We start from the raw sequence: 20,265 nt of genomic DNA, 5'->3' as shown, positions 1-20,265 counted from the left end.
GGTCTGTCCAAAGGACATTGTTCCAGAAGTCTTGAGCTTTGTTCAGATGCAGCTTTGCAAACCTAAGCTGTGCTGCCATGTTCTTTTTAGAGAGAAGAGGCTTTCTCCTGCAGCCCTTCCAAACAAGCCATCCTTGTTCAGTCTTTTTCTAACTGTGCTGTCATGACCTTTAACCTTTAACATGCTAACTGAGGCCTGGAGAGTCTGAGATGTAGCTCTGGGCTTTTTCTCCTTGGGGTGAACTTGCTGGGACGTCCACTCCTGGGAAGATTGACAGCTCTCCTGAATGTTTTCCACTTGTGAATAATCTTTCTCTCTGTAGAATGATGGACTCCAGATAGGTTGGAAATGGCCTTATAACCCTTCCCAGACTGATGGGCAGCAACAGTTGCTTCTCTAAGATCATTGCTGATGTCTTTCCTCCTTGGCATCGTGGTAAAACACACCTGAATGCTGCAGAGCAGCAAAACTGCTGCTTTTATAGAGCTGCTCACACTGACTGATGATCAGTTAATCAGGTGTATTTAATTAGCATCAACTAGCTGCTACTTAACCTGTTAATTCATATGAAAGAAGTAAGGTTCACTTAGTTCTTCCTGCAAATAGTTCTGTATTTTGGTGTAGATAATTAAAACAAAGTCTAACATTTTATATTCTTAGGTGTTTTTCCTTCATTTCAACACCTTTGGGCCCTTGTAGAACCAAAGAAAAGTTGATAAATAAGTGGCTGGTTGACCTGGCTGCTTCTTACCTTCTTAACTCACGTGGAAGCAGTGAAGGTTCACTTAGTTTTTCCCCCACACTGCTTCTGTTCTGTCTCAGTTTTTGTTCAATAAACGACAACAGTGTAATATCTGGTGTGTCGTTGCTCATCTGAGGTTGAATCGATCCAGTTTTAAGTCCTGGTCAGATGACGTTTTTAATATAGGACCACAGAACTGAGAGAGGGTGCACCGTCTGGATGTGGACCACATCTTTCAAACAGGAATTGGCAGACACTAAATAGAAGTGATTAAACTTTGAGCTGCGACAAGCATTTTGGATCCAAAGTGACTGTGGAGCTGCACATGGATCATGTGGGATGCACCAGTAAAACCACACGCTTCACTGTGGAATGATGCTCTGTTAAGGTTTTGATGTCAAACTGGTTGCAGCTGCTCTTCAGCACCATCACTACACCCCCCCCCCCCCCCCCCCCCCTCCCTCTGTAAACCTGAAGATCAGAGCATGTGCGTCACTGTGCTCCACTAACACACTGGTTCCTCCCAGTGCACTGTGGGTAAACGCCTCTCCGCCCTCCTAAGACCTGCCGAAACCCTCTTCTGGCTGGAAAAACAGATGAGCTCACGCCATGCCAAATATACAGCGAACAGGCACAGAAAGGCCCCAGGAAAGCCAATAAACAGAAGTACACGGAAGACAAAGACCTCCGCTGGAAGAGATCAGAGCGACAGAGCTTCACGTAGACGGCGTTTTAAGATTTTTATGGCTGTTTGAAACTCAATTTTAATGAAGTGAATAACGAAAACCAACACAGTTCAGCTTGAATTAATCTAAGAAAAGACACAAAGAAGTCAGAATCAGTCCAACTCTGCAGGCAGGAGATGGCTTTTTCTTTTAATTAGACCTTTAACTGTGGAAAGTAGGGTCCTAATAAAGCCTGACTGACTTGGATATCAACTCTTCTTGATACTGTATGTTGAGTTTTGTCAGTTTAGGACTGATACTTTGTTAGTTTATGCATTTTTAAAGCAGTACAGATAATTAACTTTCATCAACTGTCTGACTACCTCATAATGAAGAAGACGTTTTAATTTGTTCACTTTACTTGTGTGACGGGAAGCGCTTTATAGATTTAATCTGAGTCACCAAATCTGAGCCGAACACTGTGGAAAATAGCCAGATCAATGCCTTAAATTGAATGTGAAAATGGCTTTCTGAATGAACTAATGAGGTCTTTCAGCGAGGAAACGTGAAATGTTTCCAGACTGTCTGCCGGCTGGAGGTTCAATAGTTTCCAGCCATCGACTGCGTCACCCACACGATGAGGGGAGGCAGACGGAGACAGAAATACTCACAGTTGTCTCTGAACTCGATGCCGGCGGGAAGCGAGAGCTCCGTCCTCTCTGCTGAAACGTCCTGAGACCTGATGACACAAATCAACAGCATGAGAAGGGAGGACGGCGCTGTGAGGACAAGGCAGAGGGCATGAAGAGGGTCTGACCTGCTGTCCTGCTGCTCCCCTCTGATCATGGGCTTCACCATGCCTCTCTCCATCTCCAGCTTTCCTGAGCTCTGCACACAGAAGAATTCAGCTGCAGCAAAAACCCCACAAACATCAGACTGGATTTAAGGCAGTGGTCTCATCTGGTTTGGTTGGAAATAGGGATGCAACGGTACTCGGTACACGGGACAATACGCCCTTACGGACCGCCGGTCGCCGAACTGGCCCCTCGCCGATGGTCCGTCCAGCGGGGGCCGGTCTCTGGTCTGGACGGCTGGGCAAACAGAGTCTAACAGCGGACTAATGTTCCGTTAGTTAGACTTTACTTTACATTGCAGCGTGCACTGAGAGGGCGGCGTTTGTGTGCTGAGACTCATGGTGCGTTCAAGTTCTACACGAATGCAGGAATTTCTGACATTCGGTAAAAAACTTTAATTTTACCATTTGAAAGTTGTGTTTAGTAACTGTTAACTTGAAAGAAAAGTGTTTTATTGATCGGTACACCAGTGATACTGGTATGTTTACAGTTTTTGTTGACAAGCAAAATAAAGAGAGAATTTTTGGAAGAAAAAAAATTTGGTTTCTTTACGCACATAATTTAACCGAAACCGTGGCCCAAAAACCGAGGTACCGTGGGTTACTTGTACCGTTGCACCCCAAGTTGGAAACATCATCTAACTTCTGTTCCTGTAAACAACTATCAGCCATAACATTATAACCACTCGCAGGTTAAGTGTGCGACAGCACGCTGCTGGTAAAACCTCAGCAGGCATCTCTGATGTGGCGTTACGGCGCAAGTTGTCCCCTCTTTTCTGTCCTCTCAACCCCCGAGGAGTCCGAAGGTGTTCACCCAGCCAGAGAAAGCAAGTCCAATCCACAAAGTCGCCCCCCACCCACCCACAGGGACCAAAAGATCCATCACTAACATCGCAGGACATCATTCATTAAATTCTGTTTAATGAACAGCAAAAGCGGCACTTATTCAGTCTTAGTTTGGTGGTCATAATGTTATGGCTCAATGGTCTGGTCCAATAAGTCTGATTTTATGTTTCTGTTATTATTTTATAAATAACTATAAAACTAAAGAGGCAACAAATGTGAGGCTGTGAAGTTTTCCTTTTTAAGTTTGTCTTAAAAGAAACAGAAAAAACAGCATTTTTACAATTAAGAGTCCAAAAAATCCAACATTTTATGGACTGATACAGGATTCAGCACCTGAGGCATCCATCCAAGTCTTCTTCTGGACTTTAAAACACGACAGACTCATTGTGTTTGACTCTCTTTTGTGTAAAGTAGCAGCAACCTGTATAATCACTCTGTAAAGTAGGCAGTTCCACGCCACACAGATGAATCATTTACTATGAAAAAGAAGGAAAACTCCACATAACGTGGATCGTAAACTCATAAATGGGTTTGGCCATGCGTGATATCACTCGTTACCTTGCTGGTGGGCAGAGCAGCTCCACTGTGGACGTCTCCGTGAAGGTCGAAGGTGGTTTCTGGTACGCTGCTGTGGGCGACACAGACATTCAGCGGTTTAATCGAGGCTGACTTTTCATCACCGATAACGACAAGAGCTCAGATTTAATCCAGACGCGCTCGGTCATCCGGCGCTTCGTCGGGGAGGAGAGACGCGGGAAATGAGTGACTCACAAACATATGCAGGAGGATAGTTGGCTTTACGCACACACCGGCGTGCACACGCTTACATAACGGTCTAATTACATGTGGGGAAGCCGCGCCCGGGGTCCTGACACACAGCAAAGCCCAGACGCCGTGTTTGACATCTATGGAGTGTGACAGAAGTCGGTTTGAACCAGGCGGCTTCTCCTTTTCACACCCTGTTTGACACGGCAGGGCGTCGATATAAAATAAACATTTTCACTGTGTTATTGACAGGGGGGGGGGCTCTTAGTCACACACACAATAACCACCAGCAGCTAAAGTGGGCTGAACCATTAACAGCATGACCACACTTTTTATTCAAACCACACACCCAGAATTGATTTATTTACTAGTTTTTCACTGTTTTCGAATAGATAACTTCTGTGTAAACTGATGTTTTCAGCCTTTGAACAGATCCTTTCATCCCCAAAGCCAAAAGAATATCATCATGACATGAAACACATTATCTAAAACAAACACTTTCATGGAAAGTGAGACTAGAGACGAGAAATATTTCATATTTATTGGACAAAACAAACAATCAGGACACAGATGGAGGCCAAATCCCTTTCTTTTACCCTCCTGTCTGAAGCCAGCTGCTAATCGTGGTCGTGACAAAGTTAAAAGGCAGCAGATTAAAGATCCCAAACTCATTCCTTACAGGATCATCTCTGCATCTGCCAAAAAACCTTGGGGCCAAACAACCCCTCGTCTGCCAAATGAGGTGAGTTTGGACAGTAAAACACGGGAAAGCAGCCCAGAGCGAGGTGAGACGCAGCTCCAGCTTTTAATCCACCTCCCAGACATCTCCTCATGTCCTGAAATGCTCAACACGACATCTGACAGGAGGATGGAGGCTCTAATTTAAGTACAATTTGAGTGGGTTTCTTGTAAAGAAGCTGCACAATCGTGACATATCAGGCCTTCCCTCCATCTCGTCCTGCTGGCTCTGGAAACACGCTAAGCTAAAACGCTAAATGACACTTTCCAGCACCAAATTATAGAGAATTCCTCCAGCAGATTCCATGTTGTTGCAGATGGGCATGGAAGGAAACCCCAGGACAGACCTGCTCCTCTCAATGTGAAGGAGCAGAGTCTGGATGTCAGTGAGTTCTGATACCCGGACAATCAAGAGTTTCACCTTCTGGTTCAGCTCACAAACACCATCCAGAGGCATCTAAAGCACCTCCTCTGGGGAAGGAACCTCCCCCCATAAACATGTTTTCCTGCAGAATACCACGGCCTCAGGCTTGTAAATGCTGATTCACAATCCCGGCCTCTTTACACTCGGCTGCTGGAGGACAAAACCACTACCGGACCGCCTCTTCGACTCGCCAACGTCTTGGGATCCTGTCCATGAACGTCACCAAAAGAATCAGAGACACAGCCACTAAAAGCTCGACTTTCCTTTTCCATACCCACTTTATCCCGATCAGCATCGCGTATCCCAGACGCCACAGGGTGAGAGGGGCTCGTATCAGCTTTTATCACCCATTTACACATCCTGAGGTCCGATTCACCCGAACATACAGCGAATGAACCTCCAACCTTCACTCTTTCTGTAGCTTTAGAGTAACTTCAGACACCCAAATAACAGCCGAGCAGCAGAGAAAAGGGGAATGTTTTCATAACATGACCCCTTAAAAGTGAAAATGTGCTTCCCAGAGTGAGAAACTGGGTGCTAAACCCATGAAAAAATATAGCAGAGTTAGCATGAATGGAGCAAACTAAGGATTATCATATCAGTGAAATTCAAACAGGTCCAGGATCATTCATCTGTAGCTAATTACACAAATAACCCTGAAATGTAATCGCATGAACCTGGAAAACCCAAACAGGAAAGATATGTCAGATACATGTGAGCTCACCCCCTAAACATTTGGTTCAGAGGCTAAAAAACGAGTCAAACTGCAGGTATTAACACCGGACTGAAGAGCCCAGAAGGACACAAAGTTAGCAAATACAGTAAAACTAAGAAATAATACAGCCTCCCTAACTCACAGTAAATGCTAAAGATCCTGTTTTAACAGCCTGTTATTTACTTAAAGCCTAAAAGCACCAAAGTACGGCTGGACTGCAGGGTTTCCCAAGCAGCCGGAGGTCCTCCAGGCCTGGAAAACCCTGCGGGAAACACAGGACTAAATATTAAATGCTCCCCACAATCTTCCCCGATATTAAGGGAGAGAAAACTTTGTTTCAGCTCAGCCCACCGACTGATCACTCCTTCCTAATCAAAATCACCTGATGGGACTTTCTGGCTGGAATGTAAACACACCGTGAGACTTTAAAACTCTCAGAGGAACACGTGTGACCCCCCCCAGCGCTCACATTTAAATATACATGGACATGAGCTTAAATAATCAGTGTTTATCCAGCCAGTGTCTGAGGAAAATAAACCAAGTCCCAAAACACAAAGTTACTTCACCAGCTACACACAAAGCTTACTTACACCCTCTCCGTCTTCCTCGCAGCGTCGGCCTCCTTAAAGAGCTAAACAATCCTCATTTCTGATCCTTCACTCATCCCAAACTTTCTCACACACTCGTCTGGAGCTCTTTTTCATTGTGACTGCAGCAGGCGGGAGGCCACACCCAACACCATGCTGATCAGATTAGAGGGCAGCCTGCCTGCCTGCCATAACCCTAGACCTCCGCTCTTCCTCTCATTTCCTCGTTCCTCCATCCCTCCCAACAGGCTCGCCTCCTCCTCCCCCCGTCTTTTCCTTCCCTTCATCTCGTGGTCTGCCTGCCAACTCCAAACCTCATCTTCTCCTCCCTCCATCAGCGACGACACGCCGTTCTTTTTGTGTGCGTTCACATGTTTTAGAAAACTGAGGATGAGGAGAGGAAGGAAGAGGGGGGTAAAGAGGGTTTGAGGTTTAGTTCCCAACAACGCACACGCCCTTCTCCTCGCCCTCACCCGGATTTGTGGCGGCTCCTCATCATGGCCGGTTCCCTCTTCCCTCCCTGGTCGAACATCGGGTCCACAAACTTAAAGACGTGGGTGGAGCCAAACTGCAGGGTGGAGCCGGAGCGCAGCACCGTGGTCTCCGTGACGCGCTGCCCGTCAACGAAGGTGTCCGCGTCGGGGCCGTGCGGCGTCACCGTCACCATGCCTTCGCTGTGCGTGAGGTTGCAGTGATGGGGCAGAATCCCTGGACCGAGCAGCTGAGGACGGAAGGTTTGTTAAGCAACTTCAAACCAAAAGACGACAAAGAGAAGCCTTCAGCCTCTGCTTTTAATCAAGAAACGTGACCCGGAAAGGTGAGAAGCATTCATTTTTCACCTTTTTCTTTACTACAGCCAAGAAAGGGTCGTTAATAGAGGCGTTAACTGCAGCAGCAGCCGAGCTAAAAGCACCTGAAATCTACTCTGTCCGGAGTTTCTGGGTAAAATGTGCATCTCTGGTTGTCAAACATGATGTTTTGCCAAACCAAACACAGTCTGAAGCCTGGGAAGACGACTTCTCTGCAGATGCACCATGTCGCAGCGCTTAGTTATTATTTACAGGAGGATAAAAGACTCCTTAACGGCTTCATATCAGCTCACACGGCTGATTCACTACGTGGAGTTCGCTGTTTTAGCCTCGTTTGAACATTTCTAAAACAGTGGAATGACCCTTTTTCTGAACTGCTCTGAGATTAAAGTTGAAGCTTCTTGGAAACATCTTAAAAACACATAAAATTAAATGTAAAAGTTGCTTAATTAAGCAAAGTTTTACTGTGAAAGTGGTCAAATAAAAACCAGAGGGATTAATATGTTAAAAAGTCTGATTAATCATCTATAAAAACTCTGGGCAAAGTAACTATATAATAGTTTATTGTCTTATTTCCATTTGATTAACCAAGATGCTGCCTTTGGGAGGCAAAACTCTGCCTCTGGTTTTAAATGGAACTTTTTCCCCAATTAAAGAGTTAAAAAAGGGCGAATGAGACAAAGTGAAACATAAACTGACCCAAAAACACATTGATGTTGCTTTAAAGCAGTGTTTCTCAATTCTGGTCCTCATGACCCACTGCCCTGCATGTTTTCAATGATTCCCTCCTCCACCACACCTGATTCAAACGAATGGCTCCTTATCAGGCCGCTGCAGAGCTTGATGACGAGCTGATCATTTGAATCAGGTGTGGTGGAGGTGGGAAACATTGAAAACATGCAGGGCAGTGGGTCATGAGGACCGGGATTGAGAAACACTGCTTTAAAGGGTTAAAACTCTCAGATGTTACCTGGATGGCGCCGTCCTCTGTGCAGTCTGAGCCCACCTCGGTGATGCTGTGCTGAAGCCGGTACAGCTTTGGTTTATCTCGAGAGTCGGACCCGTCTGAGCACACAGAAGTTTGTGGATTTAACACATGAGCATCGAGTTTAGACCTTAAATGAGCAGAATTCACTTTCCACGTGTTCACCGTCACACAGACGACTCGCTACACAGAATTTATTCAGCAATAAGGAGCCGATAAGAAGTGCTGCGCGCTGGAGTTCGCACGGCTAAGCGGGCAGAGAGCGCGGGGGCCGCAGAGTATTAGTAGGCAGGGTTTAGTAAAAGCAAAGTGGCACATCACTGAAGAGAAAGGGATAAAACATGGCTGCTTTGGGGGGGAAATGAATGAATATAAGGTCAAATCATCCTTTCAGCAGCACAATAAGGCTGAACAATGATGAGCTTCATGATCACTTCGACTAATTATCTCATACAGGCGCCTTGTTTAAGGTGCAACGTCTCAGTCTTTGCTGCTGATTAATCATCTCCAGGACGCATTTTCTCCAGGTTACAAGCTTCAAACAGCCGATTTGACCAGATTAACTGATAGTTTGATTAGAACTTGATATGGTATCTGAGTTTCTTGAGTTTCCTCAAATTTCTAATCCCAATGATGTTCATTTCTAAGCATTAATTACAGCTTTGATGATGATTTTAGTCTAAATATTTCTGCTCGTGTCCAAAGGGAGGCTAAAAGAATTAAAAAAGGGGGAGTGTGTTCAACCAGCGGGAGCCAAACGGGGGGGAGACGGGGGTCGCTGCACCTCCCGCATCAAACCCAGTCGCCACAGCAACAAACACAGAGGAGGTGCGGTGCATTTTTACCTTCTGGGTGCCGATAGGCGTAGTAGGCATAGTGATTCCCTCGCCCTACAGAAGGCAGACAGGCAGGCAGGTACGGAGGCAGAAGGACACATGCACAGGCCCCACACGTGCGCGCACGCACACACACACACACACACACACACCATGCCATAAGAAAGTGGAAAAGAAACAGACACATAGCAGAGGGTGAAAATGCAGCAAAGAGGAAAATGCAGTTGTATCTAGTTTAACCCATTAAGTGCACGGAAAGCATCCAAACACACACATAAACACACAACCAGACAAGTATTCAAGACCTCTGAATGGTTTTAAGACTAATAAGAGGAACCGGGACTTATTATTTACACCATAGGACACTAAGATGAGTTCCTGGTCTTAAAAGCCAAACCAAACAGACCCCCGGCTGGGTCTGAACGAGCGATAAAGGCCTTGAACGCGTCACAAAGACGACTTCTGAGTGCAGGCCATGACGTACGATCTGTGCCGGCGCAGGAGGACGCAGCACGCCGGCACATTAACGTCACACAGAGCTGGACTCTCTGGAGCCAGCCTGTCATGTTGCTGCTTTTATCGGAGAGTTTAGGAGAAGAGTGTGTGTGACGGGATAAGTTTGCCTGTTTTTGGAGCCGGTCCCAGTGAACTCAGGCCCGTTATCCTCTGTGGAAAACAATATCCCTGTTTACACAGTCGGGTCAAAAGTGAGTTTGGTGTCCCAACACTGGGGCTTAGGTGAGGCTCCCTCAGGGCTTTTTGCCTGATAAACAGGCTTGGCTCCTCTGGTATGACCTGGCATCAAAGGTGGGGTTTTCCCTGAGGTTTGAAACCTGGGGACCGGCTGCTTAAGAATTGGGAATTTCAGGGGTTCAGCTAATTTGTTTCGGCTACAAAGCAGCAGACAGGGAGTTCCGAACATCTGGGGGAACTCAGGCTCTCTGGGCAGAAGATAATATCCAAAGACAGATGGGTGGCGTCTGCCGTAATGAGGAGCTGATGAAGCACGTAAACTGTGGAGATGTTCAGGCTGGATATCCAGCACAGGACTGTTTGGATCAAACAAAAACTGTACAGAGCCACCACACTCATAATCTCACCTCCCCACCTTCTTATCCTGCCAGGAAACACATTTATCCTCTCTGATGGTGCCAAAAACATCGATCAGTGCGTAAAGACACCTCCAACCAGCTGTGGTTGATTCCATCTCTAAGCCAGAGTTCTTGGTGACAAACAATCACACACAAGCTGAGCCTCCATTCATGAGCAGAGCCGCCAAATCCCTTTTCCATGTGGGCCGCTGTCCACAAAGAGTGACCATCAACCTTTCAGTGGATGTGAAGTAGATGTGTTAGTATACTCCTGGATCAGGCCCACTGGTCACCCGTTACCTGGCTCAGTGTGGTGCTGAGCAGGCTTTGGGTCACCGTCAGGCCTGATAACATGATGACGTGACAGGATGCGACACCAAAACAAAAAAAGGGCAGATAAAGAGTGAGGGGTCAGTAGCAAGAAACAAGCTGTTAGGGCAGGACATGTTGCATTTAACAAGGCTCAGAGAGGGTTCCCCAAAATGTGTGGATGATCAGCTGCATTCCAGGATTTATTCTTTCATTTCAACTTACCTTTTGGACAATGAGTCATTCATCCTGATAATATCCTGATTTATTTGTATTTTTTAATAACAATCCAGTTGAAAACTCTCAAAACAAGCTGACAGTGTCTTTTATATCATCTATTCCACATCTGCCTGATAGGATTTCACTTGATCCAAGGTTATTCTTTGATGTTAACTGAAGGTGCCTAAAAGAAAATAATTTGTACTAAAATGTGCTTCCATACTCAGGTATCACCTGAGAGCAGCTGAAAGGCAAATTATGCAGAAATTAAGTGCATCTTGCAGGGGAAATGATCTCATTTGACAGCTTTCAGAATTCAGAGCAAAGCTGCTGCTCCTTATGATGGGTTGAGTGCTGAATGAAAGTCAGGAGGAGGCAGCATACACGATCATGCCGGCTTAATGCAGCTGTCGGTGATTGCCGACCACCTGTGGGGATTTTTACAAACTAAGAAACCAAAACAACGTGTGAAGTGATGGGAACAGCTGGTAATGATAACATAACCACATGTGATTCACTCACCTCTGCAGAGAAAAGAAACAAGACTCACTTTTGGCTGCAGCTAATTGTAATTTACTGCAGATACACTGCCCCCTGCTGGCCAAGCTCTGCCATTACAGCAGAGGTTAAGGCCACAGACACTAAAGGATTGTGTGGACATGTGTGTTGTGATTCTACCTGGACTAAGCTCCACTAAATAAGGCAGCTTCTCAGGTGGCAGCGAGCTGTCCCTCCCTCTAAGGCCCTTGTCGTCCACCTTCCTTCCCTTCCTGCCCTGGTAGTCAGGAGGCCTCTTCTTCAGCTGGAAAACCAACGCTCCTGAAACACGGAGAGGAGCAACTTTTAGAACCAAAACTGCAAACACAACATACCTAAATCTAGATTAGAAATAAAGCCAAGCGTTTGGCTTTAACTGAGAGGCAGTTAGCACCGATGAGGTGGGCTCACATGGCCGTCCAGAGGAGAAACGCTTCACTTATTTTACTGGATTCCACATTTTAATAAAACCACACGAGTTTCTAGCTCCACATATTTAAAGAAAAGCAATGTTTTCATCACCGGACAATGGAGACGAAGCCGTTTGCATCACATCTGCGTATTACACGCCGTATGAGCACGATATGCAAGACAGAAATGATCAAAACAAACACAACGATGACCTAAAGGAGAAGATTATCCCCATATTAAAAGAGTTGAGGTTAGTTATGAGCTGTTTCCGAGCATCCTAAGACAATTCTCTGATTTAATTTTAAGCATTTTAGTGCTGATAGCTTATTCTGAAACATCTGGTTTTCTTCAAACAAGTGAAAGAACAAAAACAGAAGCTCAATCTGACTGAGTAACAAAGCTGTAATGACTGTCAGGAAGCAGAAGGGGGCGACAGCATCCAATAAAAGTAAGAAGAAGCCTGTGGACTTGGCCCTTCCTGTTGGTCGGACATACCTTCGAAGTGCTGTTTTCCTTTTAGGGATTAAAAGTGGTCAACTGGGGTGCTGGAGGCCTTTTAGACTGCCAGACAAACACTACTACGGGGAACTTATCCCGACAAACAGAAGGGTTGGAATTAAACTGTGTGTACCTCGATCAGCAGGCCAGTCTCTGAAGATCTGCAGCGGACACTCCAAATCATCCAGAATCACCTCCTTGCCCGACTTGTCATCTTGCTGTAAATGAACAGACAATAAATCAGTTTATTGAGCAGCTGAAAATACCTGGAATCAGAAGCCTAAAAGGTCAGAATATCGTGTTTTTGAGATGTTATGAAACACTTCTCAGGAACTTCAAAGAAAAGAAGGTTTACGTCTCTTATTGAAATGAAGCTGCTCTTGGAGTTGATTTATAAATCATGTGAGAAATAGTCGTTTAAACTTGTTTTATGTATCAGGACAGATACAAAAAAAAAAACACATACTATATTGTGTCTTTGTTTATTTAAATAGATAAATCAGGCCAAAAAACATAACTCCACCCTTTCTGCTTCCATATAACTGAAGAGGTTAAGTAGCAGCCAGGAGCTGCTGATCAATGCTCTGATTAACTGATCATCAGTAAGTGTGAGCAGCTCTATAAAAGCAGATGTTTTGCTCTGCAGCATTCAGGTGTGTTTTAACACGATGCCAAGGAGGAAAGACATCAGCAATGATCTTAGAGAAGCAACTGTTACTGCCCATCAGTCTGGGAAGGGTTATAAGGCCATTTCCAAACTATCTGGAGTCCATCATTCTACAGAGAGAAAGATTATTCACAAGTGGAAAACATTCAGGACAGCTGTCAATCTTCCCAGGAGTGGACGTCCCAGCAAGTTCACCCCAAGGTGAAAAAGCCCAGAGCTACATCTCAGACTCTACAGGCCTCAGTTAGCATGTTAAAGGTTAAAGGTCATGACAGCACAGACTGAACAAGGATGGCTTGTTTGGAAGGGCTGCAGGAGAAAGCCTCTTCTCTCTAAAAAGAACATGGCAGCACAGCTTAGGTTTGCAAAGCTGCATCTGAACAAAGCACAAGACTTCTGGAGCAATGTCCTTTGGACAGAGCAAAGTGGAGATGTTTGGTCCTAATGCACAGCAGCACGTTTGGAGGAAACCAAACACAGCATATCAGCACAAACACCTCATACCAGCTGTCAAGCACGGTGGTGGAGGGCTGATGATCTGGGCTGGTTCTGCAGCCACAGGACCTGGGCACCTTGCAGTCATTGAGTCCACCATGAACTCCTCTGGATACCAAAGTATTCTAGAGTCAAATGTGAGGCCATCTGTCCCACAGCTAAAGCTGGGCTGAAACTGGCTCATCAACAGGACAAAGATCCCAAACACAGCAGCAGATCTACAGCAGAATGTGTGGAAAAGAAAAGAATCAAGGTGTTGCAATGGTCCAGTCAGAGTCCAGACCTCAGCCTGACTGAAATGCTGTGGTGGGACCTTAAGAGAGCTGTGCAGAAACCAATGCTGCAAACCTCAATGAACTGAAGCAACGCTGGAGAGAAGAGTGGGCGAGATTCCTCCAGAACCATGAGAGAGACTGATAACGTCTCACAGGAAACCATTACTGCAGCTCACTGCTGCTGAAGCTGCTGCTACAAGCTGCTGGATCAGGGGGTTCACTTAGTTTTCCACACACTGCTTCTGCATTTTGTCTTAGTTTTAGTTAAATAAATAATGAAACAGTGTCAGATGTCATGAGTTATTCATTTAGGTGCTTTCTGCTTCAGATGACTGGTGTGTTTACGGCCGTCCTTCACCTCCTCACCCTCCTCAGTCTCATCATTCCTTCCTCCTCCTCCCAAACATTAGCACACTCGCTGACTCGCTGGTACACCGGTGCTTACTCGTCACTAACCTACAGGACGCCTCCTGTCTCATCAGCAAATGGCAGCTGACTTTCAACAGCGTGCATGTGTGTGTGGTCCGTCTCTGGCCATAGCCGGAGTCCATCTGATGGGGGAGATATGAGAGGGCGACCAAGTTCACCCTCACATTTCCACACACTGCTGCCACAGCACTCAGTCTGGAAGAAATTGAATTGCATTCCTCCTGAAGGTTTTTGTGCCAAACAGCGTTCAGTTTCAGTCTGCCAGCCGGGTGAAGAGCGCGTGTGCGTTCACGCTTCTGCGTTCTCGGGTGACCTTGACTGACAGCCACTCAGAAAGATGATGGTGTTAACCGATGAGATGCGAGGGTCAAGATTGCGTTCAGTGGGGAAAGAATGAAATCCATCTGGTGGATATCACACAAATTAAATCATGACAAATAGATGCTGAGAGCCATTATCCTCAATTAGAGCTTCATGCTGCAGCTGGAGGAGCTAAAACTAGTTTAACTTGACAGGAATTTAAGGAGGAGGGACAGATTTCATGTGTTTGGCAGCATCAAAGAGGACGGAGGTGAGTTTACAGCCGGACTGAAACGCAGAGATCCTCAGAAGAGGTGCGGAAAAGTTGCTGAAGGAGAAAGAGTCGTTACCCGTGCAATGCAGTACTCTCTGGGGTTCTCCTTCTCCAGCCCGTACTTCTCCAGCGCCTCCACCACCGCGAAGTCAGCTGTGTCTCTCGTGGAGAGCAGGATGGTCTTGTATGGGATGTTGGGCTTCAGACTGTCGGCGTATATCCTCAGCGTGCCTCCTGCAGACAGACGGCAACAAGCACTCAAACCACTTCCTTTCACATCTCAGAAGGTTAAGTTTTCTGCTCATTTACGCTCATCACAATGACATCACAACCACAAACTCATCAGAGGGAATCTGTGTGACGCCAGCGGGGTTTGATCAAATCCAACGTGTTAAAGACTTCCTTTTGTAAGGGTGAAAATGCAAATCCAGGCCTTAAAAACCCGGATGTTGGACTTATTATACAATATAACAAACCATGAAGAAGAAAGGCTGCAGAGAGCATCTCTTACTGTGTAAAGTAAGCCAACTCCTCGAAGTGATGAGCCGACTGCAAACATGAGCTGCAGGCTTTCAGTTTTCAACAAGAAGTCTGAATAAATTAAATCTGCTTTCATGAAGCTGATCAAAATGTCCGGTGGGGTCCTCGTCAGCTCGGTTTGTGACCCACAACCGGGCTTTTAAACGCCGTCACAACCTTCCCTGGAAGTCTGATTTCTGGACGGATGTCCACCGATTCCTTGGCTGCTCCCAAAGATCCCAGTCGAGACCAACAGCCTTTAAATCTAAGCTGATATTCATGCTTTACTGCAGTTCTACGTAGTAAAGCAAATCAGTACGACCACTGATGTCGAAATAGGTTGTGACGAGTTTGTGTGACAGCACTGCAGAGCTAAAGAGCATAAACAAGCTGGCTTTACTTGTGTTAAATGGTCAAATAGTTGCATGTCCCCACCAACCAGACTGCGACTCTTCGGCTGAACTTCTAACACCAAAACGGTTCATTTTAGCAGTTGAAAAACCTTTTAAAAAACCAGCATTTGGCCCAAAGCAGCCAACAGCAAAGCAAACCGAACGACAGCAGACTCCAGGCAACTTCTTACCTTCTTTCCAGCTGTGGTTTAAGCCACATTAAAAGGGAATTAACTGATTTGGATGCAAACAGAGTGTGATGTCTACGACAGTGTGTGCGCAGCTGTGTTTCAGCAAGAAAAGACACTCAAATGCTCATTAAATGGACATAATCCCCCATTTAGAGCGACGTTTAAACACGAGACGATGACGTGTCGACTGAAAATGATCCCACCAGGAAGTCCACAGCAAAGCAAACAGGATTTATATAAAATGAGCTTCTTTTTTTTGGACTTAAATAGCACTTTCTGCTGGGAGGACGTCATTGTCTAACCACAAGCCATCCCAACCCATCAACTATGAGTGTGTCTACCGTTTGTGGACAGTGGTTGGAGCTGTTTTTAGAGTTGGTTCGCTGGTCCATCTGTCTGTCTGGCAGAGCGATTATGTAATAAGTGAGTCACACAGACAAGCAGTCAGCATGTTGCGTCTTTCATCCAACACGCACGCACGTCTTTCCGTGTGTGTAAACATGTCAGCGTGAGACTTTCTAACAACAACTGGCACCGGAGCGATGACTGATTACTGTGGAAACACGTGTTCGTTTACAAAAGAGAAAGAGGAGAGCCCTCATATGCATGCTCACCCTGTAGCGTGTGCGCTGCACGAGCTCCAGCAGCTGCAGAACAACTTAACCTTCACTGCACACTTGTGTTTGGATTCCTGGTGGATGCTCTGAAGCGCTGCCACGCTGCATGAGGAGCAGCGGTGAACCTCCACCATCAGGTCACGCTGCAGATTATCTTCAAAGTTCACTTCCAGTTTTCTTTAAAGAACAACAGCCAAGCCACCTCCGTCTGAACACATCCTGAGAACATGAGCCCATTCACTCTGGAAGGAGGAGGAATTTAGTTCCTCCAAATACCTAATCAGTCTTCAAGCATTCCCTTAACATCGTTCCACCACTGTTGGCCAAATTTAATCATTATTTGGTCATTTTGTGAACTGGGAAACTGTTTTCACATGACCACAAACCTTTTGGGGAAAGAGTGTCGTGCTGTTTTCTTGATGCTGAAATCCGTTACAAGCAAGTGATGAACAGAACTGAGCAGAAGTCCTGAACCAGCACTAATTTCTGTAGATTTTCCCTTCCAAGCAGCCAGACTTCCCTGTAATCTTTTAAAGTGGTCTTGAGCAATAGTTCTCCAGGCTCTCGAGGTTTCTTCGGACGTTGGCTGCTTTTTCACTCATTTTCAGTCCCTGATCACTTTCAGCTTTCTCTCGTTTGTTTAAGCCACTTAACTCTGACCTATGAATCATTCAGGCATTAAAAAGGCTCCAAACCGAAGGACTGAACCAGTGTTGAATCCACACAAAAAGTTTAAATCATATCTTTAGGCACTTTGTTACGAGCAGCCTATCACAAAGACGCATCATTTGTTCCCATTTCTTTAGTTGCATCTATGAAAAACAGCAAAGAAAACACAGAGACAGAAAATAGGATTTCTGCAGCAACAAGGTGATTCCCAAAGAGCTGTTAGCTGAAAACTTGGCATATCTCAGCATGGTGTGCAGTGTGTCCTTAAAACATTTGAGGAAACTGGACAAGTGGAGGACAAAAGAAGAAGTGTCAGGCCTAAAAAACTATCCACAGCAGATGAACAGGATCTGAAAGTGATGTCCTTAAGAAAGAGGAAAAAATCCAGCAAAGACCTGACAGGACCTGAGAGATGCATCTGGACCTTCAGCTGATCCATCTACTGTTGGCCCAAGCCTCGTCAGGAATGGTTAAACTTAGCTGGACACAAAGGTCTTTCCCAGACTCTAAACTTGGACGGACAGCTGTCTCAGTGGTGTAAAACTCATTCTATTCATATTAATGAATCCCATTAAGCTCCTGGGAACTGTCAGTACCTCAGCACTTTCCTCATACTTTCACATGCATCCACGCCTCAACTCTAAAACATCAGCCTCAGAGGTTCATTTGGTGAAGTCATTGGTTTGGTTTGTGCTCCGAAAGCCACTGAAGCATGAAACCAATGAGGCTGAAATATGCACAAGCAGATGATCACAGTGCTGGCTGGGTTCAATGGAGGAGGAGGAGGAGTGGAAGAAAGAGAGGAAGGTGATTAGAAATACCCGAGTCTGGCCTGCCGTCGCTGCTCATGAACTCCTGCATGCGCTTCTCCAGTTTCTGCTGACGTCTCCTCTTCATCACCACCTCTGGGTTGGAGATGGTCCTGGTGAAGCTCGTCTCCGGCATGTCTTTGTAGACCTCTGCTGCCAGGCGGCTGTTCTCACTAAATCACAAAAAGTGGAAACAAACGAAGACAGAAGAAAGAACAGAAAGGTCAGAGTTTCAACTGCTTTTCTTCCCTCTGTGCTCCTGTGGAAGCTCCTGTGGAAGCTCCTGTGGAAGCTCCTGTGGAAGCTCCTGTGGAAGCTCCTGTGGAAGCTCCTGTGGAAGCTCCTGTGGAAGCTCCTGTGGAAGCTCCTGTGGAAGCTCCTGTGGAAGGCCTGAGAGGACGTAAGGGCGCTAAGATGGATGACTGTTACCCGTCCTCGCGGCCGAGCGTCAGCTCGTCTCCATCGGGAATCCGAGCAAACTCCTTCTCCCTCTTCTTCTCCTTCTTCTTCTCCTTTTTAGACAAGGTCCTCTTGAAGTTCTGGATCACGCCGTCCTTCTCCTTATCCGGCCCGTTACTCTGACTCTTCTGGAGGAGAAAGAGAGGAGAAAATGAGCCAAACTGTGACAGGACACGGCTGCTAACAGTCGTCTCAGATGAAAGAATAATTGCGAGATCTCTGGTTGTGGTTAGCGCTGCACGATTAATCTAATCGCAATCACGACGTCAGGCCGTGCAGTTATGTGGCCGCAACCAGCTGAGGTTTTATTACGTGCCTAACAAAGAGATGACCGGTCCGTCTCAGTTCAAAGAGACGCATGAATATGATCTCTTTCCTTTCTTAAAGACAGACTACAGATGGCAGAAGAGATTTAGAACGAGTTCTGCTTTCATTCTCATCGTCTCTTCTTGGGAAACTAAACACAAACTCTGAAACACGCCTGTAAAACAAGATGGCCGGCCCTGCTGCTGTAAATAACAATGAAAAACAGAACTTGGTCACAGTCCACAGGCTACAAACAGTGTCCCAGCTCCCAGGCAGGTGGGGAATACGTCTCAGAACATGTGTCACTGCTCCGGTCCGTCGTGGAGAAGCTTTAAGTTTACTGCTACCCTCACCTATGGTCACAGATCTGAGCAGTGACCCAAAGCGGCTGAAATGAGCTCCCTTCAGAGGGTGGCTGGGCTCAGCCTTAGAGACAGGGGGAGGAGCTCTGAGTAGAGGTGGTTCGGATGCCTCCTGGTCGCCTTCCTCTGGAGGTTCTCCGGGCACATCCTGCTGGGAGGAGGCCCCCGGGGCAGACTGGAGCTCACTGGAGCGATTATATATCCCTTCTGACCCGGGAGCGCCTCGGGATCCCACAGGAGGAGCCGGAGAGTGTCGCTGGGCAGAGGGACGTCTGGGCCTCTGAGACCCGACCTCAGATAAGCGGATGACAATGGATGGATGGACATGCTTCATTTGATGCTGTGCAACTTCAAACCAACTTAGAAAATTGTCTGTTGTGGCGAAATAAAAGCACCCCCCCCCCCGGCTCTCTCCTGTAATCTTTTCTAACAGGATTTGCTCCGTTTTTGGCAGAATAACAGAGGGTCTGCTCTCCAAACCAAAGCTGAAACATGCAAGCGTGAGCGGGGCTCTCGGCTCTCGCTGCTTCACAGCCAGCAGACTGACCTTGGGCAGGATGTCGTTCTCGTTCTTCAGGACGAAGCGGCCCTCTCGGTCGTCTTTGTTCCAGTTCAGCTGAACAACAAGAGGCTTCTCGTCCAGATCCAGCTGACGCTCTTCTAACACACACACACACAGATGCCAGTTCATTTGGGAGCCAACTGTGTCAAACTGTTCAAAATGCAGCGTTATTTCTGCCCGGGACTCACCGCCACTGACGTGGACCTCGTACAGGGAGTATTTTGGCGAGGAGAGCATCCTCATGTCTGGTCTGAACTTCTCGGCTAACGTCTCAATGACGTCCTGCGTTGTCGCTGTGCTGGAGACTCTGATGCACTTCGTGGCGAAGTTACCGGCAACCCGGTCCTGGAAGTAGAACCGCATCACGCCATGGAACTCCAGGTCCTTTTCAAGGAAACAAAGGGAGACACAGAGTTCATCATCCGCTTATAAAACCTGCAAACTTCATCAATAGAGTCTAAATTCAATAAAGCTATGTTTACACGCAGGGGTGGGGGGTAAAATCCATCTTTAGAGTCACAAAAAGAAGCTCCTCAGCGCCAAAACTCCGGCAGCCGCACTATACACAAGCTGTGTCAAACGGAACGTTTCCGAGGCGGGAGAAAAACAGCCGCCATCGCCAACCAGAAGACCACCGAGCAAGCAAGGTCAAAGGTCCCCCTGAGTCGAACAACGTCCATTTCAGCCTTTAATGCGAAGGTTTTGCGACCGTTTTCAGTCGTTCAGACGCAGAGCTTTGGAGCTGGAGATAGTTTATGTTGTTAGTTCAGAAAGTGCAGAGGACCGTGCAGAAATATCCACCCTTTTATCTATTTTCTCATCTGAGGCATCTTGTTTTCTGTTTTTCGTTTGAGTAACAAGGTCTCGCATCATGACGGATGGATAATTGTTTCATAATCGCATCGCAGC

At 46.4% G+C, this 20,265-nt stretch overlaps 1 protein-coding gene across 19 annotated transcripts in view; it reads right to left on the bottom strand.

The window, feature by feature from the left end:
- Positions 1–20,265, bottom strand: part of afdna (afadin, adherens junction formation factor a) — a 93,547-nt gene that overhangs the window by 45,288 nt on the left and 27,994 nt on the right. For 12 of the 19 annotated variants that reach the window (XM_072362768.1, XM_072362769.1, XM_072362773.1 and 9 more), the window contains exons 2-14: positions 19,545–19,740; positions 19,342–19,454; positions 18,097–18,254; positions 17,680–17,840; positions 14,547–14,704; positions 12,164–12,248; positions 11,263–11,403; positions 8,975–9,019; positions 8,115–8,209; positions 6,809–7,056; positions 3,665–3,734; positions 2,225–2,295; positions 2,079–2,146 (exon numbers count right to left, since the gene is read on the bottom strand). In XM_072362768.1, the coding sequence (XP_072218869.1) occupies positions 2,079–2,146; positions 2,225–2,295; positions 3,665–3,734; positions 6,809–7,056; positions 8,115–8,209; positions 8,975–9,019; positions 11,263–11,403; positions 12,164–12,248; positions 14,547–14,704; positions 17,680–17,840; positions 18,097–18,254; positions 19,342–19,454; positions 19,545–19,740 (1,609 nt within the window). The remainder of the gene's footprint in view (positions 1–2,078; positions 2,147–2,224; positions 2,296–3,664; positions 3,735–6,808; positions 7,057–8,114; positions 8,210–8,974; positions 9,020–11,262; positions 11,404–12,163; positions 12,249–14,546; positions 14,705–17,679; positions 17,841–18,096; positions 18,255–19,341; positions 19,455–19,544; positions 19,741–20,265) is intronic. The other 7 variants (XM_072362770.1, XM_072362780.1, XM_072362781.1 and 4 more) reach the window with 3 other exon arrangements.

Source organism: Leuresthes tenuis, unplaced genomic scaffold, assembly GCF_036924035.1.
Source record: "Leuresthes tenuis unplaced genomic scaffold, fLeuTen1.0.hap1 SCAF_13, whole genome shotgun sequence".
Classification (NCBI taxonomy): Eukaryota; Metazoa; Chordata; class Actinopteri; order Atheriniformes; family Atherinopsidae; genus Leuresthes; species Leuresthes tenuis.
This window is presented reverse-complemented; position numbering and strand designations above follow the sequence as displayed.